This window comes from Falco cherrug, chromosome Z, assembly GCF_023634085.1.
Source record: "Falco cherrug isolate bFalChe1 chromosome Z, bFalChe1.pri, whole genome shotgun sequence".
Taxonomy (NCBI): Eukaryota; Metazoa; Chordata; class Aves; order Falconiformes; family Falconidae; genus Falco; species Falco cherrug.
This window is the reverse complement of record NC_073720.1, coordinates 80,989,957-81,015,161: the sequence shown is the minus strand read 5'-3', so window position 1 is coordinate 81,015,161 and position 25,205 is coordinate 80,989,957. Positions and strand designations below refer to the sequence as shown.

The 25,205-nt window shown below is 36.1% G+C and overlaps 1 protein-coding gene across 14 annotated transcripts in view; it reads right to left on the bottom strand.

The window, feature by feature from the left end:
• Positions 1–25,205, bottom strand: part of MEF2C (myocyte enhancer factor 2C) — a 128,384-nt gene that overhangs the window by 63,544 nt on the left and 39,635 nt on the right. For 13 of the 14 annotated variants that reach the window (XM_027811339.2, XM_055699469.1, XM_027811336.2 and 10 more), the window contains exons 2-3: positions 16,606–16,803; positions 4,232–4,435 (exon numbers count right to left, since the gene is read on the bottom strand). In XM_027811339.2, the coding sequence (XP_027667140.1) occupies positions 4,232–4,435; positions 16,606–16,659 (258 nt within the window). In that variant the 5' untranslated portion in view covers positions 16,660–16,803. The remainder of the gene's footprint in view (positions 1–4,231; positions 4,436–16,605; positions 16,804–25,205) is intronic. The other variant, XM_027811342.2, reaches the window with a different exon arrangement.

Here is a 25,205-nt window from a genome sequence, read left to right as displayed (position 1 = left end):
TGATAGAGCAGATAGGAACTGGATGTACTGACAAACTCCTAAGGACAGATTGGAACTCTAGTTGTAAAAACACTACTTCCGTACCAAGTGCAACAGGATTTTGTACTGAGAGAAAATTTAACTCCATTTGAAAGTAAAGAATTACAAATATTCTAGTAATTATATCACAGGATTTTAAATGACAGCTGCTGAATATATTGTTGTTGGTATTTTCACACAGCACTTGGAAGTTAGCATAAAGATGAAACAAATCTTTTTTTTCCCCCTAGTGTTGAAGAAACCCTACACAGGTTCTGCTATTCCTTAAAATAAGTTACTATATCTAGCAACCAACATGCACTTTTTAACTGAAGCAAAACTGAATGAACGACTGTGGTGTGAGTGGTTTGGTGAGTGAGGACATAAAGGCTTCAGTTTTAAGAATCCATTAAAGTCTATGCAGTAGTCTCAGAATGAACATTGTTTTTGCAAAACTAAAACATATCATAAAACCTCCACACAGATTTTGGTAAGACTCACAATTGTCACTGTTGTTTAAAATGGATAAACTTGACTGTTGAATGCAAGTATTTTCCCCTTCGTGAGTACACATTGACTTTTAATTACCTGTGGATGTGGCAAGTGTATTTAATGGGTAATAACGGAGACACATTCAGCTGGCAGATAGTTTTTGTGATCTAAAGAACTCAGATATATCAAACTGCACGTTAATCAACTCCATTTTGAATGAGGCAATTGGAAAAGACCATCTCAGTTATATTTATTACATGTAAATAAAATCACTACAACTGCAAAGAAAGTAGAAGCTATTTGTTTAAATCATTAAACCAAAAGAGTTCAAAGAATAACAATAACTGAACTTTACAATTCTCTTAATATTTCCCTCTCCATTTTACATCATGACAGATGTAATCAGAGCATATAGCTGGAAGTTGTGTAGGACCAAATTGCTTGATTAGCAGTAATATAAGTATTAAAATGAATGTCAAATACTTTTTCCCTTGAAAAAAAGTGTAAAGTTTGTTAGATGTATGACATGTGATGTCTTCTGATATTTCAAATAACAAATTATGGCCTCAAGACTCATTCCTTCAGAAATGCTAAATATAATTAATCCCAGTAATTAAAATGAATACATTTACTTAATAAAATTAACAGCTTTAGTCAGACTACATGAAAATTCATGTAACGTTTCCATTTAAATAGCAGTGGTCTTAAAAGTAATTAACTACATATTAGAGACCTACTCTTTTGGTTTGCCTTGAATATAGACTGTTGAAAGAAGTTATACCACATCCTAATGACTGATAACACAATTCCACCGTGGCCAAAAAGTAACAAAATAGTTAATGTTTTGCTGAATATGGACAGAAATTGGATTCTAAATTAAAGACCTTTATACGGTTGACAGTTACTTTTCAATTTTCAGAAGTCTGTGCAGAAACCTGTGAGCACAGCTATTCCCTTTTATTCTGCTGAAATATAGTTATTGAACAGTCACTTAGCTGAAAACGATCAGATTTAATAACACTTGATTCTCAGCTGCTCTTGATTGCTCTGGAAGAACAACATTAAAAACTTGTAAGGGTGAAATCTAGCTGTGTGAAAGCGGAAAAAAAAAGACTCTTTACAAGGGAAATGTGTTATGTAGTCAGTTTAACTGATCAATTTAAATATTTAAATGTGTGGCAGAGTTATATCCTGTACCTAAAAATATATCCAAACTACACTAAGAGTCAAGCCATTTCTCAGATTGTATACTTTCATGGCCTCTGTTCTTCTTTTGTACTCGTAACTGCGATGTTAATTATCAAGTAAAGGCATGATAATATGAAACCCTTGTTCAAAACCTACACCCTGTACAAGTACTCCTTTGATCCTGAAACAGTACTGGCATTGGTGTGGCTTAAGTATTTTGCATTACCGGCAGAACATTTAAAAAGGTAACAGCAAGATGAACAGATGACTGAATTCAGAGCTGACATAACATACAGAAAAATTATAAACTTGCACTGCATTTGGCCTTTGCCTATTGTTAGGTTATTCAATTTAATGATGTTTATTTCAATTATTTTAAAAAATAATGTTTATTTCAATTACCTACTATTACTTGGCTCCTTTTAAAGGAGTGAAAAGGGATGCCCACCAAATTTTGGGTATAGCTAGAAAATTATGTGTCTGCCTGCAAAATTGCCTATCGGCTTATCCAAACCAGCCCACTATTTTTGCAGGAAAGGGACTTTGCTGGTGCAAAGAGTGCTCTTCCTGAAAAATCTCAAAGTTACAACAAAACAGGCATTATTTTAAAATTTACATTTTCACTCAAGCTTCTTGAGAAACCATACTGCTCACAATCAAAAGTGTTCATTGTGAAGCGAGTAATAAATCCCTAACTACTGGCTTACTCACCTATTCCCACAAGAAAGCCTACAGGAAGAAGTAAAGATAACACAGGAAACTTTTCCTGCTAAGAATATTCTGGCTTTTTGCCACTTCAAGAGGACAGGACATTATTTCAGGGACAAAATTTGAATTCTGCTGGACAGGACGTGGGCTTACCAGACCTAGGTGACAGGAAGGGCTTCATGTCTATATAGGAGATTTAAATCATGAGAGGAAAAGAGATGATGGAGAGGAGGAAGAAATTATGTACTTTCCTCTTAGTCTTAACTTGCATAAATTTTTGTTCTGCTGTCAGAACCTCATCCTCTCCTAATGGAGGAGAAAATCTGCTGGGAGATCATGAAGGAAGCAAACCAGTATCATCCTATATGTTGACACAAGATTAGACGGAAAGTGATATATATTCCTGGGTTGCAGTCTTTGCCAATCTGACAGAAAAATTATATATATTCCTGGGTTGCAGTCTTTGCCAATCTATGGTGGTGTGACTGTGACATTTTATAACAAGTGTAATGATGTCTATTATACAGTATTTTTTTCTCCATCAAAAACATTTTATATGTAATTCGCACACTTTCTTCCATTGCTAGTCTCAAATACATGACTAATCGGGTGAAGATTCCCAAACCAGTTTCATTTTAGACAACATCCAGATTATTTCAAAATCTGAAACTAACATCTTTAAAAAGATCTGAAGTAATCTAAGGGTAGAGGGCAAGGCATTTAGTAGCACTTATGGATAAATTTTCACTGATCTTTAAGGCAGGGCCTAATCCTTCGAATACCTTTTTAAATGATAGATTAAATACCTAATCACTTAGGTGCTTTGAAAACAGGAGTTGCAAGAGTCACATAACCAGTTTTTTAGATATTGCTCTTGAATGTTTTGCTATTACAACAAAATCATTGGGAGCTTCATGTATTTTGCATGGCTTGAATCCCAACGTGATTTTAAAAGCAAACTGACTTTTCTGCAAATATTAGAAGCTTAAAATTGAACTTAAATTTTAATTTAAATTAATTTAATTTACATTGAATTTTAAATTGTAATTAGTATTTTTCAGCAACTGTAAATAGAGCTTGCCCTATATAATTATTTTTTTTTTTTAGAATATTTACATGGTGTTTCTAGCATTCTGATAGTATTGCTTTGATACCATTATTGTTACAGTATGGTAACAGCATTCTGTGTAAGGTAGCCGAAATATCTGTTATTCTGCAGCTTGTAAGCAAACTTTTCTTGCATTTTATTAAACCTCCTTCCACTGTAAATAATGAAAAAACTAAACAAGTCAGTTGAATGTCTTTAAGCAGTAATTCTAAATATTTTTCTTTCATGTGTTTTACATCGTATTTTTCAGGTCCTCCGGGATGGAGGGCATTATAACTTTTGGAGTGAGGAGACAAGGCACACAGTGTTTTCTGGAAAGCGTGTCACTGGGAGCAACTAGGAGACAAGGAGAAGATTCAGCTGGGAGGTAGTGGTCAAGGCATGGAGAAGACTAACAGGACAATGGGACAAAGCAGCACAGAAAGCTGGACAACAAGGAGTCAGAGATCCTATTGCAGCAGTTTCTGCTGAGCATGTGAGGGGCTCAGTGGCATAAAATTTTATGGCTCACAACAGACGCAGATTCCCTCCAGTCTCTGCTGTGCCATCCCCAACCCCAAACCGATATTCCAGGTGTCTCTGTTCTGCTCTCCCGCCACTCTCTCACCTCCAGGGTATGTTCTACAGCCCTCGAGGAGGATGATCAGTCCTCTTGTTTGAGCACCTCCACCTCAGAGCAAAGTAAAAAAAGACGCCTCACAGAACAGAAAATCTTACCTCAACAATATCTGAATTCGTTCGACTCTCGTGCGGCTCATTGTACTCAGTATATTTCAGCAACACTTTGTCCATGTCAGTGCTGGCATACTGGAACAGTTTGTTGGTGCTGTTGAAGATGATCAGAGCAATCTCACAGTCACACAGAACACTCAGCTCATAAGCCTTCTTCATTAACCCAAATTTCCTCTTTGTAAATGTCACCTGGAAAAAAGAAAGAAAGAAAAAAAAAAAAAAAAAAGGTCCGTCAAAAATCCCCAAGCTGGTCTTTGCCATCCTTCTTTTTTTGGAAATGCAGTGTGTGACTGCTATAGACTTTGAATTGAACATGTTCAGAACGCAACTGCATAAATATAAACATAGTTCCAAAATAGAAAATAAGAATATGTGTGTGTTATGTATGTGAGGAAATATATCTAATTCTCACTGCACAAAACCTGAGGTCCAGGTAAAAAGCATTTTCCTTAAGCAGTGCTATGAACTGTTGATACTGCATCTTTCTCCGTAACTTTTGAATTCATATATTCCTCATACTGCATACACCTTTCCCACCAATATTTCAAAACTGCATCTTGGATTTGCAGCGGTAAATAGTTTGAACATGAGCCATCAGTTCTTATTTTTGATAGGGATTAACATTGATTCCCAACTCCTGTTAGACTTTTAGCAAAGAAATTATGTTGTACAGTGTTCAAGTTGTGCAAAAGATAAACATTGTTCATATAAACATACTCACAATAGTTGCAAAGGAATATCTAGTGTTAAAAATTCAAACACTCATGTAAGAAATGAGAATTATAAAGCAGGAATGAAGAATAAAGAACTGCTGGCCAGCAACAAATGGCACCTTTGAAACAAGGTCTTTTCTGAACTTAACATATGTAACGTAAATGTAACAGATGTAACACACTTCATTTAATTTCAAATTAGATGCTTGGAAATACGAACTGGCATTTTTTATACAAATGACTTTGGGTCATATTATATAGGAAAAAGTAGGGATATGCTTATAAGTTCTCAGTAGGCCAGCTAATGCCCTGACCATGCAAAACCCAGGCAGTACGAAAAATACCATTGCTCTGTACAAAACCATAATTTTCCACAGGGGCTGTTTTGACAGTGAAAGACCTGCGCATCAAATAAATGTGTTTTGGTTTTGTTTTTGGGTTTTTTCCTCTTCTTTTCTGCACTAGCTTACAAGTTCCAGTAAGACACGTGACTCAGAATAAGAAACTACTATGAGCTGTTTAAGCTAATTGTATGGTTAAATTTTTCTCCTTCTTCTTCTTCTTCTTCATATATGCAATTTCCACTAAATGTATACAATGGCTGTGATTTTTTTTTGTACATCTATATTTTTTACTGATAGTTTTCAGTAACAAGAAAACAAATTTACTGATAATTTTCAGTAACAAGAAAAAAAAAACAAGATGAAAATACAGTGTTGCTAAGCCCATTATTAATCAAATTTAACATGTAGTCAAGGTATTTGTTAAGTCAAGGGCAGGCACACAACCAAGTTCATAGGTATGCCTAATCCTGCACTTGTTGCTATCATTCCTTAATACCCACGAACAGTAGCACTTTTGAACTTTAATGCTGAGGCAAGAAGATTCATCTGTAACACAGTTCATAGGGCTGCTGTTTTATCTTGTCACACTCTTAATGCAAGTTAATGCTAACTGCGACCCCAGACTACCTTAAAATCCTAGCACGTCAGGCCATGGAAAATGTGACCTTTAAGTATTGCTAATCCCTATTTGCTAGTCCATCTCAGAAAGACGAGGCTCTGTGCCAGTACTATGAACATTACTCTCCCCAATGTATACTGAATGTTATTCCTCTTATTGTCATTTCAATCTCTTTAACCTCTGTCAACGTACTGTTAAGAAAAGATGGATTGCCATTAAATACAATTATTCAAGCATTTTAAAAACATGCTTTTCACAGCACTGGTCTCAAGTATGCATAATTGATAGTAAGTTCTCTCTAAAATTGTCTGTCTCAATGGCTTTTGATATTTGGGATGAATAACGAGATAGGCAACAAAACTTCATTCAAATTCTGAAAAAAACCCTAGTCATTCAAGTGGTCCTTTAATGTTTTCTCTGATTACAGAAAATTGCAATGCATTTGTTGAAACATATATATATATAAAAGCATGTTTTAGAAAAAGCTAAACATACAGAAAATAAAATGTACTAACTCAACATATTTTTCTGCATCTAAAGAGACTTTCAATCAACTTTTTGACCACAGTGCTGTAGGTGGAGTGTCTCTGTACAGTATGGTTTCTGTTGCACAGAAACCTCAGAATTTAGCATGTTACAGCTTCTTACCATCAAAGTACACTCTAGTACAGAAATATCTTTAAAGCCACAGTTTGTGTTTACTGTTAGGTGCTCCTGAACATTTAGAATAACCACACAGCTGTGCTGCACAGCACATACTTACTTCATAATACTTATCACCAGAATGATACTAGTTAGAGTTCCTTTTTGTGGAAAGTGAAAAAAAGAACAACAAATCAGCTCGACCTTTTTTTTTTTCTTTAAAATATAATCTTAATTGCTCTGAATTTGATTTGGTTTTAATTCTTTGAGCTTCCTAACTGCTTCTAAACCTATCAACTAATGCTTTCTGCCACTGCTGATAAATGCATTAAACCCAATTGGTTTTACTACTGTTTCTATGGTGATCTGGAGTAATACTTTTCTTTTAAAACATATCATTCATTGTGGCTTATCTTTACATATATATTACATACATGTATGTAAATTTATCATGCTTTTACAAAAGTTTATAGTAGGAGTGAACTTGTATTTTCGCATGTATAGTGAAAGGCCAGTAACTTCAGAAAAGATTAAGAATACTACTCAAGCCATTTAGAAAGAAATCATATTTCTGTATACTTTCTTCTATGTGGCTATATAAGGAAGATTAATATACTTCCATATGCTAAAATATTTTTGTGAGAAATATAAGTAGCACCTTTATTACTTAACTTTTTTTGGGTCTCAACTTGTTCATCCTTTGTTATGTTAACCATGGTCACCCAAATTAGAATTATCGAATAAATATTGTCTAAGGTAACAGATAATACCCTAGCACTGCAGAAATTTTGTTGAGTGGTAAAAATCAGCATAAATTATTTAAAATATTTGGTCTTTTTTGCCTAGGTGGAAGGCAGTGTCCAACCTACACTTAAGTTCTGACTACACTGGAACTGACTGACAAACCAAACCATTCCATGATTCTGTGATGACTTAGTGCTGAGAATGAGCAAGACACGCACATCTGCATGAACATAAGCTTTTGAGCAGCTGTAGCTACAGTACCAAAAACCCCAGGTAGTTGCTCACATAGACTTATTATCATATACTGTGTTCAAAGTTCTCAGCCGTGATAGCATCATATAACAATGGACAATGTTAATTTGTTGTTTGACTTAAAGGACACTAGGGAGACTGAAAGAAAACACACATACAGTCAGAAAATTCATTAACGTATTTGAAAGAAGGACATCCAAAAAGGTGCATGCATTTCAACAGATGCTTAATATTTAAGTTCTTTTTCAGCAGCAAGAATCAAATCACTACACGTTCTTTCCTGACAATATTAGTCAAGATATGATTAATTATCCTTGTTGTCTAAACCACTGCTAATTTGTAGGTGGTTTTCAGTTCATGAATTGTCTCCTCTTTAGGAGAATGATAGGCAGTTTAGGAAGTCCGTCTCTTTTTGGGATGTAATATTTTATAATGACAGTGTGAGAACTGGGGAGAATGAAAGTGGAGTGGAAGGAGGAAGTGGAACAGATAAGAGCTCAGCATTCAACTGTCTTTAAAACCTTCTTAAGCATATTTATATAAAACACAAGGTTTGAAACACTGACACAATTTCTAAATACTGTTATGAGATGCTTTGCTGCACATTTTTATATTAATTGCAAAAAGAGCAGTGTCTGGAGAGTACCACATTTACCTCTGAAACATACCAAAAAATAACTTACTTCCATCTTGTCAATTAACTAAAACCCCACTAGTCTATTATATTTGTCTTAGCCCTATGGTTATTTTACTTATTTAAAGATTACTTTAAAAAATTTAAGAGCCAAACGGCCCTCATACCAGGAATGGCAGTAAGGAGAAGGTGGGTTACTAAAGCCTGTAGCATTTTTGTATATGAAGAAGTGCTGATGACTTTATAGGCTGTAAGAAAATCAGTTGTTGCTTTCAAGTATTGGGAAAACTGGAAAAAAAAAAAAAAAAAAGAAAGAAAAAAAAAAGCCCAAACAGTGAAGTAGCCAGCTTCCAGCCTTCTTGATATAAATCAAGGCAAGCCTGTTAGGCATTTTGGATGAATTTCTAACTAAAGGTGAAACCCACTGTATGTGCTAAAGGAAAGGCATTGGCAAAAGAGGATTGTTACAAGAATGTTTTTCCACTTCAATTCTGGCTCTTCTTCAACACCATGGAAACACCACTTCTTCATGCATAAAGCCAAAAGGGCCTTCTAGGAGATGGTTCATGGATTAGTTATTGCAATGTCAGTAAGCGGGGCTGTAGGTAGCCTGAGTTCAAGTGTGCATACCACAGGTTGTGATACATTCAACTTAAAGGGTAATTTGGCTCAGAGAAGACTTTCTTGGTAATCTTGCTTGGCTGTATAAATTCTTTCATGTGTTGAAATTAAATATGTGTGTGTGTAAGTGGTGATGCTGGCCCCTGGATATAGTCCTTATTTAGCTAACTTTGTAACAACAATTATATGCTTCTTATAGATAGATGTCAATGCATCAGTGGAGGAACAGAAACAGCCATAAATACTCCCCTTTAATGAATACAGCTTTCAGGATACATTATTTAGCCTTGTTGCAATGTAGGCTTTGTTTCTTTCTGTATTTTTTGGTTGGAGTTTTTCTGGGATTATTTTATTTTTGCTTTTCATTCAGGCCCTTCTAGTACTTTTTCTGAAATCTCACACACTCTGAGAGGCTGAACCATAACAGGACTCCATATTTGTCACCAGCAGTCACAGCATACGTACAAACATTTTATGTTTTCAAAGTAGCAGTCCTGTAATCTTTCAAGCAATTCAGTCCAGCCAATGGCAAAATATCAGTGCTCCCCTTACTTCTTCCTATCCTGATTATAAAGATATATAGCTGTTGACATAGGAAAATGAGAGAAACAGGGAATTTGCACATAATATAAATTTCCTGCCATTAAACATGTATGAATGACTAGTGAAAAACAGGGACAGCTGATGCACAGAAGTATGTGATACTGGCATTGCTTGGTCAAGAAGAAATATTGTTCTGTTTGTCCTTATTTCATCTGGAATGGCTAAATTTATGACACAGGGACTAGAGCAAGTATGGTAGATACAGTGTGACAATTATGGGGTGCTGCATGAGCAATCTACCTAACTTCAAACACAATAAAGTCAAATTGGCTATGTGTGAGCCAAGGGGCTCTTGACCAAAACGTCGCTGCCAGGCACCGAATCCTGTCATATGCTGAAACCCCAGATAACTACTGGAGAGGCATCAGCCCTTGTTGTATTTGCTCTTCCCCTTCCTCCTATTTGATTTCTGTTTAGATCTGTTTGTCATATGAAGAAGCCTGGCTGCAACAATCTGTAGAGTAACCCACAACCAGACTGGGAAGCAGCACCAGTGCAGGATTCACTCCGGACAAACCTTCCTTTATGCAATAGCTGGGCATGCCATATTAAATGAAAGACCCTTTAAGCAGCAGTGCAGAACCTTCAGCAGCCTGCTTCCATGTTCTTACAACCCTCCAGCGTAATTTACAGGGATGAGACAGCAGTGATTTATGCTGGTAAAAGAGCTATTGTCCCAGAAAGCCTCAAGCGTATTGAGCTACAGCTTGCTCAATAGTCCAGATAAAGAGGAGTTCTAAGTAGGATGCCCTAAAATTATGGCTATAACAAATAAAATGTTCATGATTAATCTGTATAAAAAAGAAGGGTTTGTACTTCTGTGTTATGGCCCATTTTTAGTATATTAGTCCATAAAGAGCAATCAGATACTTAGAATAGAGATATTATTGAATCTGCCCAGACCCAACACAGGATGGTGGATCTCTCATACGAGTTTTTTTCTTTGTAAGTAAAGAGAGGAGGGATAATTGGAAGATGTGTTAATTAACAGATGATATAGCAACTCAGAAATTAGTAGGTTAGGCAGTATCAATATGCTTCCCCCTTTAATTTACTAATCAAGAACTAAAACCAGAGAGGGATTCAAGAATAATAATGGTTAATCGCCAATACTTCATATCCTTTTGTTGAATTGGAGAGATAAGATAAAGTCCATTATATGTAGATGTGCAGATACCTACGTATTTTAGGCAAAAAACAATCTCTAGCAAAAACACAGTGGCTTATACAATATACAAGAAAGTCAACTTATTTTTTTCAGTATGCTATCATCAGTTCTGGCAGGTACAAATAGATGTTTAGGGTAAAAAACATGTTTACTAGTTCTGTGCTGCTAAAATGTTCATAAGGTAAAGGTCAAAGAATATTTCATTCCCTGCTGAGCAAATGGTCAGGAAGCACATTTGTCTGCATTTCCTGTCATAACAGGAAGAGTGTAACTTCTTCCTCTCCACAATGGCTTCAGTTCTGCTTCCCACCTCCAGCTCTTTCTCCCCCAGGGCTTTCCAAACCATTCCTTGCAAGACAGCAAGGCTGTGTCTGTGTCTGCACTGGTTTTCAGCTCTGCTGCGTTGGCAGATGCCTCATTCACGGCTGCACTCTCTTTACTTAGGCTTCTTGCTCACACTTCAAATTAAAAGTAATTTGACCTAAATATTTACCTTATGCTAATTCACTCTAAATTATGCTCAGAACATACATTTGTAATACAAGCACACTTAACCTTAAATATAATGCATTCTAGAAATTCACGGCTCAGTTCAGCAGCTCCCTTAAAACTTTGCTTCTCAGGTAGCCTGGCATAATGTGAAAAGTTCTGCCAGAGCTGTACAGACCACTGCAATTTAGGAGTCATGAAAATTTGGGGTGTATTCTTTGCTTAAAGAAACCTAATTTTCCTCTGAAAAAAACCCAGGACCAAGTAGCTAACTGTAATGCTGTTTTCCAAGTATATGTCTTATTGTGTGCAATTTAATGTAAGCAAGAGAAGGAATTCAAATATGTGAATTGATAAAAAAGTATGTGATGTGAAAGATAAAAGTAAAAAGTGATAGATAAAAAGTATGTGACAGTTTAAGGCAAAGGTTCATTGAACAGGATGATGCTTAGTTGCATAGTTAAGCAGTTATGTTTTCATATGAAAACATTTCCCTATGGAAAAAATCATAGAATCTCAAATCTTGGATAAAATGAAGACACTTCAGGAGGGAAGACTAAAAATATCAGGAAACTGGTGGAAAAAGTTTTCTATCTATCTAACTGGTGCTCATGTTAGCATTAATATGCAAGACTCTTCCTACAGGGGAGTTTCTGATTCAGCTGATAGCCTCTTTCCTTTTTAAGAGAGCTGAAACACAGATAAAAATAGATACATGAGGCTGAAATTAGTTTTGAAACTAGCAGCATTAGGTATCGAAGTCAGTAGAACAAATCTAGGTCTTCCTGCAAACGGTCATTTCCCTCCAGGATATTCTTCCCCTGCCCCATAACCTCACTTTACTTATCTGCTTTAATTTGTTCTCTATTGAGCTGATAACCGCAGCAAGTCTCGGTTTACAGATTTGCTGGAATCAAAGAATGGCAAAAAGTCTATGCATGAAGAAGTTAAAACAGCAAGTATTTGTTACTGTCATATCCCATAGAATTACATAGACATGACACTTTAAAAAGGGTGTCTTACTGTTTAAGCACGTTAATATTGAAGTCTACACTTCCTGTGGTATTTAATAACACTTAAACTCCCAGCAGCTCATTACAAATTGAAGGAGATGTTTTAAACAGTATGCAGAATCACTAGCTAAGCTCAGCACTGTTTTAACTGTGAATCTGACAACAGCGTGCTTCACAAACAGGAAAAAAAATGCAGAACTAACGAGCAAGATGATCAGAGGAGCAAAAAAAAAAATGGTGGATTGCTAATGTAAGACCTGATATTTCTTAATACTAACTAGAAAAGAGTGGATTAAAAGGAAGACGGTGTTCCGGACCCGATACTAGAATGTCATTGGGCCAAGATGCCCTCGTTACTGGGTCAATGTACCTCAGGATTTAGCTCACAGACCATGAATTTAATATGATATTTTGTAAGTGACCTTGTATAACAGTAATACAATATCATTTACGTCATTACACCTATTTATTTCAGGCCTGGGCAGCCCTGCCTGGACTGTTGCAAAGTGAGCTTCAGATGTTCCCAGTCTACAGAAGACCACAAAAGGCTTTCATTAAAATTAATGAAATATTTCAAACTGATGAAAAACAAATAGAAAAAAATATAAGGATTTTTCTGAGGGGGATGAATGCAATTTTTCCTTCATGTGTTGATCATAACAGAGCTAGTTGAATTATTTCTTTCAATTAAGAAAACACATGAAAATAAAGTTCACCCATGCTTTTGCAGATGTCCTTCCTCTTTTCTTTTTTGCTTTAAACAACCCAGAATTCTTCACAGAATCTTCACTCCAGTCTGCCTGATTGAAATTTCTGCACAAAGAACTTGTAGCAGTCAGGAGCTTTGAATGTCAGATGTCCATGCTAATATTTTTGGCTATCTCTTCTGTTGGTGGTGCAACTAATATCAAGTATGCAGCCCACTTGAATGGGCTGTTGACAAGGCTATGACAATCTCATAAGCCTTGGTGACACTACCAGAGATTCATTCCACATTAATGAAGGCTTTATTATCCAGTGTCGCAATAATAAAAAGAATGGTCACATCGGCTGCTTCTAACAGAATTCTTTTAGTTTTGATTTCCATTTAATATCGTCAAGGTAATGGAACTACACAATTAAATACACGTTTAATCTACCCCTGGAAGTTGTTCATGCTCCTTCTCCCTGTGGCTAAAAGCAAAGTGAAAGTGAATTTTTCAGATGACCTTTTCTGATCCTTTCGGAACTGGAGAGAATCTGTGACCGCTCAAAGATCCAAACATGCTTGCCACCTTTGTCACCACACAGTAACTATGAGGGCCAGAAAAATGCAGCCAACTGGCAGCTCACATGAAACAACATTAAATTAATGTTAAAAGCCTGAATTCTGCACTCACTGAAGTGAATGACGGAGCTCTTTTGCAGCCCAGGGTAAAAGGAGAAGGCCTTTAATATCTGGGTTGCAGTAGTTCTCCTTTAGCTTACCCCTAAATGTCAAAGTTTCAAATAGTTTTTGGAAAAGTTCAGATCATATCCCCATAACCCTATATGCATATTTCTATGAGATCTGCAGCCAGACATCTGACTCCAGGCAGTTTCAGCTTACAAAGCATGGTCACTAAAGTAGACAAATCCAACCAGCTAGACTTGGTCAGAAGAAATCCTCTTGAAGGAAGGTCAGTACTATTTTTGTCCTCCCCAATCCACTCAGACGAGTACTCTGAACAGTAGGGGAGCCTCCTGCAATAGCAGACAGCAGTGTGGAAGAAAACAGCTGTTATACTGATAGAACAAGTACTCCATTCAACAGTTAATGTAAATAGCTAGTCAGGACACTGAGCAAGTGGAAAAGACAAGGACAGAAATCACCTTCCACAGGCCTTGTAACAACTGAAACCCTTTTGCCGAATCTCTATTATTCAAACAGATTTACCTTTGCACTGGGAGAGGGCAGAAGAATTAAACTATTGCTGTATCCCCTCATTCCATATGCGTCCCACCTATTTTTTCCCTGCATGTGCTGTCCTGCAGAGAATTTATGTGCTTGAAAACAGCTAAGGATGCACTATCCATGTATATCATATTCCCATCTAACATGCCCTGCATTGAGTCTAAATAAGAGCAGTTTCAAGTCAACAGATTTCCTGCTGTTCTTGCAAACACCTTTTGGTGAGGTAAGAAAGAAAACAGGAGAGTCTCCATCCTTACCATGATAAATGGTGCTACAAATAAGCTTCGTGGAACTGTGCTTCAGCTTGTATCTTAATGTTGTTAATAAAAAACTTCTACCCATTATTTCCCCTGGTGCAACCTTTTAATCTTTTCTGTGTGTTTAAATATATTTATGTCATCAAACAATAAAATAATATGGGAATATAATCCATTTACTATTTTAAGATTACTGGAAGTGTGTAAGTTGGAAAACAAACTGATGCAGCTTCAGCAAAGCAGCAATAGCTCATGGAATACATACTAAGAAACACTAAGGCTTGTGAAATAATACATCTCATGCAAATGGTTACATGATCAATCAGCTGTTACTGAAAATCCAGTTGTTTTTAATCACATAGATATCACTACAACTAAACAGTGCGGACCCACAATCCAAATGAATCAATGGAAATCTTTTCAATGGCTTCACTGAGCTTTAAATCAGGGCACTAAATGCAAAGAGGATAAACCCAGTAGAAACACTTTCTAAATTATGTTTCAATATATTAGTAGAAATGAAAAGCAGAATCATGCAAGAATCAAGCCAATTATACTATGTGGAGTGTAAAGTAACATAAATCTATGCCTTCAGCCTCACAGCCTCACTAACACTACAGTTATTATACTTTCATCATAATTATTGGTTCTGAAAGCTGGTGCTAGAAGTCTTGGAACTCTACTGTGAATGTCTTGGAAGACTAGCTGCCTTCCTTTTTTAAAGTAAATTCAGCCTCTTGAAAGATATCTGTGACAAAACTGGGGATTAAGTTATCCGTAAATCCTGTATTTAAGTAAGCAAGTTGACACTGAAGCTATTGTATGAACTGTTACTAATGGCAAAATTTTGCAGCTTCATTTACAAAATAATTGAGGTTCACTTCAAAAAGAAACCATGGTAGTATGGGCAAGTTCCAAACAACTAATGTCTTAATGTTTAAGGACAAATTCATTCAATAATTCAAATCCAATTTTAATTCCAAGCTATAAACCAATTAAAATAAATACTGTGATAGTTTTATGTTGATAGAACTATTGCTTTTTTGGCTTGGCCCACAGCAATAGGCAACCTTTAAGGAAAGCACAAAATGTCTCCATCATAAATATAATTTTTCCTTTATACGTTATTTTCTTCCATGGAGAACACAAGGGACTACTAATACAAAATTCAGAAATTCTTGGAAAGTGTATTTAAAGAATATAATTTGTTGTTATGCCTAGGCTGAGTTTTTTACTGCTTTATGAAATCCTTGAGGACTTAACAACGTAACTTCTTAAAAACCAACCTGAGTATATGAAGAAATTTATAGATAAAATGAATAGAACCAATATATTAATAGTAACTCACTAACAAGTTCTTCAAAAACAGCTACTGAAGACTACTCCTAAATTGCAGGCACATGTATAAAGAACACTAATCATAGTGTTAAATAATTTTATGGAGAGTTTCTCACACTTGTGAATCACCAGTTTCAACAAAACATTCATCCATTTACATCAAATGTAAACACCAGCAGCTTTTCACTGATTTTATTTTAAGATGCCAATTGTTGAATTTTATTTTTCTGGAAACAGGAAAGCAGTTTCTGTAATTTATGATGATATTTTGAATAGCAGAGATAGTGTTGATCATATGTGACAGCTACTCAGCCATTTTATCTAAAGCAGTGGTAATAATTAATTAACCATTCCTGCCGGACCTATTTAGCCATAGCGACAGTAATGGAGACTTTGTTTCATAACTACAACATGCCAATATTATTGTATGTGGGTTTTAGAATGTGTTAGGCGACTCAAATGCTCTTTAAAATTCAGACAGGGAAAGATGAGAATTTTTTTTTGAAGTAGCGTCATTTTTATATGCAAGAGGTAAAAACAAGAACACTGCAAACATGTAGAAACATACATAATTTGGGTCTATGAATTTAAAGGCACATCCTCATGCAAGTAAACTCCTATTATAATAGTTCTCAAAACACAGTACTAAAAGCCTGTATCCTGTAACAACTTGCAGATGTGCTTAACCATGTCTATAATACACCAAAGTCAAAGTGAGGGCAGAGGGGGTACAAAGTACAGCACACACATCAGTCTTTGTAGAATCAAGGCCTCAACTAATAAATTCCTAACAATGCATGTTACTAAATTTGAAAAAATCTGTGTGTGAGGTTTCTGGTTGTTTCCATAAGTACTTTTTGTTTGATAATTTTCCATGTATTGTGTATATGTATGTGTACACAAAGTTATGCTCTTTTTAATCACTTATGAGAATAAGTCACCTTAGAAATACAATATGATGTGCAAACATGGTACTTTTTGCTACTCACCTGTCTGTTACGTTCATCCATAATCCTTGTAATCTGAATCTTTTTTCTCCCCATAGTCCCCGTTTTTTTTTCTCTCCTTCTTCCTTAAAATTATGTATTTTTCCCTTCTCTTTTCTTCCTCTTTCCCGTTTCCTCAAAACAAACCTCCTTCTTCAGCACTTGCACTACTCAGTTCACAGTCCCCTGCATCCGTTCCTGCTAAACACCAAAAGGAAATCAAATGTTAGTACAAAAATTGATAACTAGATGGAAGTTATTATACAGAGCTGACCAAGCATCCTTATAATTTAGTGTACAAGTAAATTATAATAAAAAAATACTGCATCTATAAAATAAGTAATGCTAGAGAAACGATATTTTAATTCAAAAGCTTCTTTTTATGGCCAAATCCACCAAAGTATCAGGAAACAAAGGACTGAAATACACGTTGCCAAAATTTTAACGGAATTAGGTGTCTCTAGTTTTAAATATCACTCACTGCTCTAATATGAAAAATTACCTAAATCAGAGAGTTAATGAACCTTTCTGTACCTATGTATGCTAAGTAGGCCAGCTAATTCATTTCTGAAGAGAAAACAATCTTGTGTTTTGACAGCAGAGGTGATAATGTCCCTCATTATGCAAATAGGATGGACCTTTATTAAAGTGTTACTTGATATATGAGAGATGTCAACTACTTTAAATCCAAAATTTTAAACTTTATTCTATAAGAATATAGCTTAGTGCAAGTACTGCTAAAGATACTTGAACAGTGGTGCATTTTCCCTCATTTCATTTCAAAGCAGATTCTAAAACATTCTGACAAATGATCTATAACTAGCAAACACGTATGTCTTTCCTTATAAAAATTCCTGCACAAATAGCTATACAGCACAGAATAATAGGGACAGATGATAATTTAAGAACGTTTTGAAAAATATTTTCACAGTTTTAGCAAGGCACTAATACTAGCTCTCTGAACTTTACAATACTGTGCCTGTCACAAAACCAAGGACAGCTAGGCGCAATATGTAAAAATACGTAATGCAGTACATGTTCCATATTTCACAAAATATCATAAATCACAAAATCAATTTCTATCCTATGCAAAGCATCTTTAGTAGTAAAAAACTTGATAGAAATAGAAGAAAATACATACATGATGTTTAGTCTAGCACTAAAGTAAAAGATGCATGGTTTTCCTTTTTAACCTTTGTTCACCTTATTTTTTATTCACATATCAGCACAGAGTTCTTTAAAATACAGAAGTGAAAAAAAAAACTGAACAAGATTAATTTAGAATGATATTTAAAAATCTTTATGTTAGAAACATCATGTCTTAAAAATACTGTCTTGGAAATAAAAATTTAGTAATTTTAGAAGAGAGGCTGGTGTTTCCATATTTATTTTAAGCTTGTAGTCTTGCAGCCAACCTGATAAATTCTCACAATATGTTACGTAACACTAAGCTGATGTCCTGGCCACTTAATCCATTATTTGGCTCTGATTCAAAGCTACTGAGGTAGAAAAGCTAGACCTTACTCATTCCAATCTTCAATTCTCTCTTGATTTTCTTTGCATACATTAAACTTTAAGCTGCTCGAGTGTTTTATCGCTCTAAGAAAAAATAAGTTAACAAACGGGCAGTCAGTCTGAGTTCTCTGACTATCCACTATGATATAAATAATATGCTGGGCAAAACAAATGTTCATGTTTAATACTTACTTTTCTGTACATGAATGACTTCTTATATTATTTGCTAGGCAGATTTATATATGCCTAAATTGTTACCATAAGGCAGAACACAGAACAATTCAAATTGCCAGCATAATAAAGTGTAAAAGGCTGCAAAATTTTTTTGCTGCTTTTTACTTGTTAGAAAACAGTTCAGCTTCTCACTGCTTAAAAAGGCACAAAGGCCCTTGATCATATTTGCAACAAAAAAATACTAGAAGTCTAGAACTTTGAAATAAATTGATTAAATGTATCTATAAACCTTTTTTTTCCAAACAAAGCTAGGAGACGGTCTTATCTGATATTCAGTGTTGACAAACAAACCCAGCCTATTTTTAGAAACAGTTTTAAATTTCCTCGGACTGGGTCTCTTTCCTGTTTTTCCTATAGTCTTACCTCCGATACAAAGAGCAAGTTAGAGTGGTGTTTCCCATGCACATGCAGGACCCAAAGGAGTCTAACAGGCTTTCTCTGTAAGGTAAGCCAATACGCTAATCCACAGCAAATGCATATGGAACAACTTCCTTTCCTTTCATTCAGCTGAAGCCAGTGGCACTATCGGCTTACAGAACTACGCCTGCCTAAGCTCTTATTCATTGCAAGGTGGAAGGTCAGGGTGGACAGATTAGAGCATTGGTGACAGGTTAGCAAGGACGAGAGCTGCTTTGCAGATCAAGATGCTGGTGCTGAGCGAGCTCAGAAAAATCGTGAATACTGAGAAAATCTACCAGGAAGGACAAAAATCTTCGTGGAGCAGCAGTATGTTGAAGTCCCTCCCACACACTTTTCAGTTCCACATTTAAGACTGGTCTTCAAACAACAAAAGCTTTTACAGCCATTTTAAAGTCAGCGCACTTAAATTTCCTATGATGTACAAAAAATTATCTTGAAATAATTCATGCAACACTGGGTGAGCAGAATTTTGTTTTTCATTACCTGTAGCAATCCACTAAGTACAATAGTTTTAAGTGGAAAAACAGATGTGCGAGAAAATAAAGTTGAAAGTGGGCAAGGACTGTTTGGTTGTTAGATATTATCATACAGCCCGAGACAACCTGAAGGAGAAGACAGGACGTGCTAAGTCATATGTATCCAACATACAACTTGCAAAGAAATATAAATTTGCTTCAACAGGCAGCGGGTTAAGATTTCTTACATGGATGAAAATGATCACTTTCCTGTTCGCTTTTTGCTTACAAGTCTAATTTCAAACAAAAGCCTTTCAATTTTTCTAGAAAAGTTATTTCCTTTTTAAAAAGTAATTTCTGCTGTTTTTTCTGCTATTCAAAAGAAATGGGGATATTCTCTATATCTGGCTTACTCCTTTACACATACATAGGTATCAACACATACTGCCTCACATGCTATTCTTGCTATGTGTCTGCCTATCATTCTATTAATTTCATTAATATATATATAGAGCAGGTAGCTGGGTCGATTCCAAGTCAATTAGATTCAGATGAGTGAATCAAGACATATAATCAAGGGCTATAACCTTCAAAGGCTGTTGACTTCCAAGTCAAACAGAACGTAAAAAACTCTGGAAACCAACAAATCCCCGTGGATGCTTTAGGACCTTCACCAGTGTTCTCAATACTTTTAGAAAATTCTTGCAGGATCAAGGATTACAGTATTAGATATTTAAAGGTCATGTTAACTGAGAAATTGTATTTCCCTAACACTGATAAAGCACACTAGCTAGAAAAAGTGAAGGTACAATGAAACTCAAATACTACTGCAGGCTTTCATTATCCACAAGAATCTAAGAAGGAACTTAAAATAATTGCAGAAGCTTTGTTGAAGTGAGGCTCCACATAAAAGAAACCTTCCGACTTAATGACACGGTCACATGCAAACAAACTGTACTTAAAGAAACACATAGTTACATGCTATGGTGTTACAGTCTTCAGCACTTTTTCTTTTTGCAAACCCAAACATAAAAAAAACCCAAACCCAGACTGCTTACAAAAAGAGGAACTTCATTTTTGGCGGGCTTCTGTTGACTATATGATTTGGCAGAGGCAGCGGTAGCTGACAGAAGATTAATCTGAGCCTTGAGAAGGGAAAAGAGCTAATGGACAAATGACCGCTCCTGTCTTTCGTACGTTCACACACAGGCACATACACACGCGTGCACATACACACACACATGCACACCCACCACCCCTTCTCTGCAACACAGAAGAATCTTGACAGAATGGCAGGAAACACGCACAGAGCGGTCAGGGAAGGATGTGATGTCAGCAACCACGAACAATAAAAGGTGTAAAGGTGCTTCCTTCCCTAAACTGTTCCAGAAGTGCAAAATGGGAACCAAAACTCTCCACTTCCTTCTCCGAGCAGAACTGTCTGAATCTGCTCTGCTGCAACACCCCAGACAGAGAGTTCTTTGAACAGTCACACTGGGGGCAATAAGGAATATTAAAACAGGAGAGTTAAAATATTTAATTTATAAACAAGAAGGCAGCCAGAGAAAAACTAAGTTAAAATGTGCTACAGTTTAGCATTTTCATGGTTGCTTTACAAAAGAAACAAACTTGCCGTAAAGATGTCCCTGTGCTGTTCGTTATGCAGCTTGCGTTCTGAGCAGATTAATTAGGTTAAGGCTAAAGAACCAAACTGAACTTTTTGTAATATCCTGACGTAAGGAAGCAAACCAAAAAATGCTGTGCCCATTCTCTTACCATTCTTATCTTGATAAATTAAAGTAACTTCAAAGATCTATGAAATCTTTTCATGCAAACCTGTTTACTCAAAAGAGTTTTGAATCAGATTCTAAATGAAAATCTAAATGTACTGAGCAAGAACACATCAGCTACTTTTCTGATCAAAAACTAGCTGCAAAGATTCAACATAACCATGAACAGCATGGAACATATATTCAAATAAAATGGTCACTCAAACATTTTCTGTAAAAGCCCTAGCTGACTGTGTTCCCTATACAGACAAAGGCAGCCACACAGTAAAGAAACAGCTGGGCATCCTTCATCAAATAAAGACATCAATCTTTTGGGGTCTGTCATCTTGAGCTGGATAAAGTTGAAGAAATACAGAAAAGTGTGAAACCAACTATCAGCTCTAATGTCATCCAACTGAAATCAGTTGACATCAAAGATAGAAGTGGTCCTTCACATTCAGTGTGGTTTGGTCATTACAGAAGACACGGTTTGGTCCATTAACAGAAAGGTTATGATAAAATTATACATGTCATCACCACAGCGATACATCAGTAAAGCAGAAATGGCACGATCTACAGTATGGTTATCCAGGCAGAAAGCCATGCAACAAACGAATCTGAGTAATCTTAAGGTTTCAAACATCTGTCCACAACACTGATTTAGAAATTAAACATAACCTACATTTATGTGTTTTGATCTTATGGGCAGGCTGCCACATGAAAAGATTGGAAGGGAGTTCATTTTAATCTACTAAATTTAACTCTCAAGAGATCATGCATTTTGCTGCAGGAAGTATAAAACAAACATTTAAGCCATAATGGATGTCATGTAACAGATGAAATACTACAAAGGGAGAGAGTATGCCAAACTGAAAAAGCCTGTACATAAAAAAAAAAAATAAATATTTGTAATCTTTACCTACCCAAGCTTATTCATCTTTTAATTTATCTAATCTGATTCTTGATTTATAGCGTGAGTCTAATTTATAACAGAGAACCATCCAAAGGCAATGAAATTCTGCATCAAGGCAGGAGTAAAATGTTCACAAACTTGCAAACTGCAAAATCAAAATCATAGATGCAGTCAATTTAAGGTTTTAGAGAAAACTTGAATCACTTGAGCTGAATTCATATTCCACTATTTTTACTACTGATTTTGAAAGCATCTGCTGAACTTGCAGGATTATTCCAACTGATACTCCATTTATTTATTTGTTTGTTTTTTTGTTTGTAAAGAATAGCAGAATGTGTTTAAGTCTGAACTTCAGGAGATATATCTTCTTTGCTTTTCACATTTATATTTTAACATATTCCTATTAACACTGACAATGTAGCAATGAATTGCTGAAAATACCTCTCTTTCAGCCAAGTTACTGTCTTGTAATCAATACCATTATTTGTATGCCTAAAAGGAAGAGGCATGAGAATACCTAGCACTGTGATTTTTTTAGAATTTGGAGTTAAACACTACTGAGGACTAGTTGCAAGAATGCTTCACCTCCTTTGCATCACACAACTGTGGTCATGGTGGCTTACAACTCCAATACACTACCAAGTTATCTCAGGAGCAAGAGCTTATGCAATGTGGGTGGGAAAGTTTCACTCGCTATTGTTTTGCAAAGTTCCCCTGAAAAGATTTTTTGGGCAAGCTAAGCATCATTGCCAAAATAGCAGAGAAGATGGTAATTCGTAGTAGTAGTCCTCCTTCATCATGCCACAGACCCTGCTTTTCAAAAGCCTCAGTTATCCAGACCCTGAATACCCAATCTGTAGCCACCTATCGATTTATGCTGGCCCATGCTTGTATGAAAAGGAAAGGAGTGACTTCAGCTTACCTTCCAGAGGGTGTGCTGAGAGTCATCCATCAGGCATGGTGAAGGAGGGTTTTCTCACTAGTACATACATGTTACACCAAACCTGGACGTGCTGATAAAGATTCACGACAGGAGGCCAAAGGCCTTCCAAGTGATTGTGGCATTTGCCACAGATGTGAGTCATTCCTTGCAGTGGCGCACCAAAAGAGGAAGCAACCGCTGGCAATCTAGATGAAAACTGATTGCCTGCAGGCCAGTAAGAAGAGATACGTGTTTGCTATGCTTGATGAAGAAAGGAAGACTCAGCTATCTACAATATTTTTGAAGACTAGGTGAAGAACATTTGATTTGTAAAGGAAGGAAAGCAGATGCTAATGCTTATTTCAAGGAAAGCAATTAAGTGAAATGCTAAAAATCATACTTTGAAAAGTTGATTTTAAATCTACAGTGATGAGCGGGTGATATTTCAGTGTCTATGCATCACCCACTTGAAAAAAAATGGAAAGCAAATAGCATGAAGAAAAAGTTTACAGGTTTGTGATGAGGTTCATGATATACCTTTGGCAGCTAGACAGACATAATGGGACTCTGACCAATAAATACGGAATAGGATCCTTGAAGTGCCTGGGAGACTGGCTGAAGCACAACACTTTATTGAATCAGACAAGCTAATAATACAAGGGAAAAAATAAAGGACTGAAAACTGAATCACTTAATTGGTCTGAAAAAGAGACAGTGACTAGGAATGGGAACCTGTCTGAAAATGGAGTAGGGAAATTGGACTGCTGCAATTTCAGCTAGGAGTCTTGAGAGTTTTTGGCTAATGATTCAATTGGATTGCATTATAGTTAATAGATACACAATAAATAATCTGGAAAGGTGTTTTACAAATTCAGTCATTTTCTGAGCCGGAGAGAAGAGGAAGAATTTCAGTGGTCAACAGAGTATGATTTAGTAACTTGTGTGTTCAAAAGGTTTCTTGGAACTACTCTCATCTTAGTCTACCTGTATTTAAAGACTTCGTTAATAGCAGGTAAGATACTAGTGCTTAAAGTTTGGGAGCAGTCTTATACACAAAGGGCTTTGAAGAATGTTAGCTTATTACACGAAAAGTCTAAGATCTCTAGAGTCAAGTCAATTGCATCACCCGAAAGCAGTCTCTGGTTGTGGTTAGATCTAGATTTACAGATTTGTTACTAGTGCTTGTATATGAGGAAGTCTGTGGCGAGAAACATAAATTCCACAAAGGCTTTTAAGATTCAGGGGACAACTCCAGGTATTGGAAAAAGCCATCTACTGCAATATAAAATCACAGTCTGAACCTGGGCACAAGTGCTTGGCAACGCCAATACCAGTGGCAGACAATTTTAGATTGTTTTCTATTGGAGAAAGTAAGGATTGATTCTCAAAATGATTCCTTGTTACTAGAAAAGATTTTTGATTACTTTCTGCTTATGATTTGCTGAATTGTAGAAATGCAAGGAATCTTGGTATGCACACTTAAGAGAAGAGAGCTGGAGACAGCAGTATCTGCGCTATGGTCAATGATCTGTCTTGAAGCAATAGACGGAGTAGATGGAGAAGAGAATTAAATTTTGTGTAAAGTGGGTGAACTTGTTCAGGTCTACACAGACCTGGTCTCTTTCCTCTTCATCCAACAATCTCCAGAGGAATTTTACACACTCTGACACAGGATCCTCCCTTTTCTCACTTGAAGGGCACCATAATCATAACTATCTGTGTTTAGCAACACAAGCCACATTCTGCTCTTCTAGGTCTGTACTGCACCACCATTTCATCTCTGTGTGGAGGAACAAGGATTTTTAGTATAGAAACCTAATAATCATATTTTGAAAAGGCATACCTTACATGTTTGCAAAATAAACTCAGGAAGTTTTTAGAGAAAAGAGATAGCTTCTAGAAAGATAATTTTGTGGCATGGATAAGCAGGACAAAACACAGTAACAAGCCAAAGGCTCTTTATAAAGTATTGAGCAAATAACGGAGGGAGTGCTATATTTCAAAGACTAAGATGAAAATTAGGAAGCTTCATCTAAGGAGGTAGAATAGGGACAAAATTGAGGATGACAGTACCTTAGAACTGGGAACGTAAGTGTAGAAATTAAGAGAAGAAAAACCGAGCCGTGAATAAGTTCCACATTAGAAGAAAACACATGGATCTGCTGGGCAACAGATCCTGTAGAAATATTGTGAAGGAGTTAATGAAAGGAATCCTTTCCAACATGACCAAAGTGAGTGACAGAAATTGTCAAGGTAAAGCCTGAATTAAGGTAAAACTGTTTTGGGTTAGTGATGGGAAATGTCTCAACTGAAAACCTGTACAAATATATTAAAGTGGTACAACATTTTTTTCTGGCTGGGAAGTGTTGCTCACG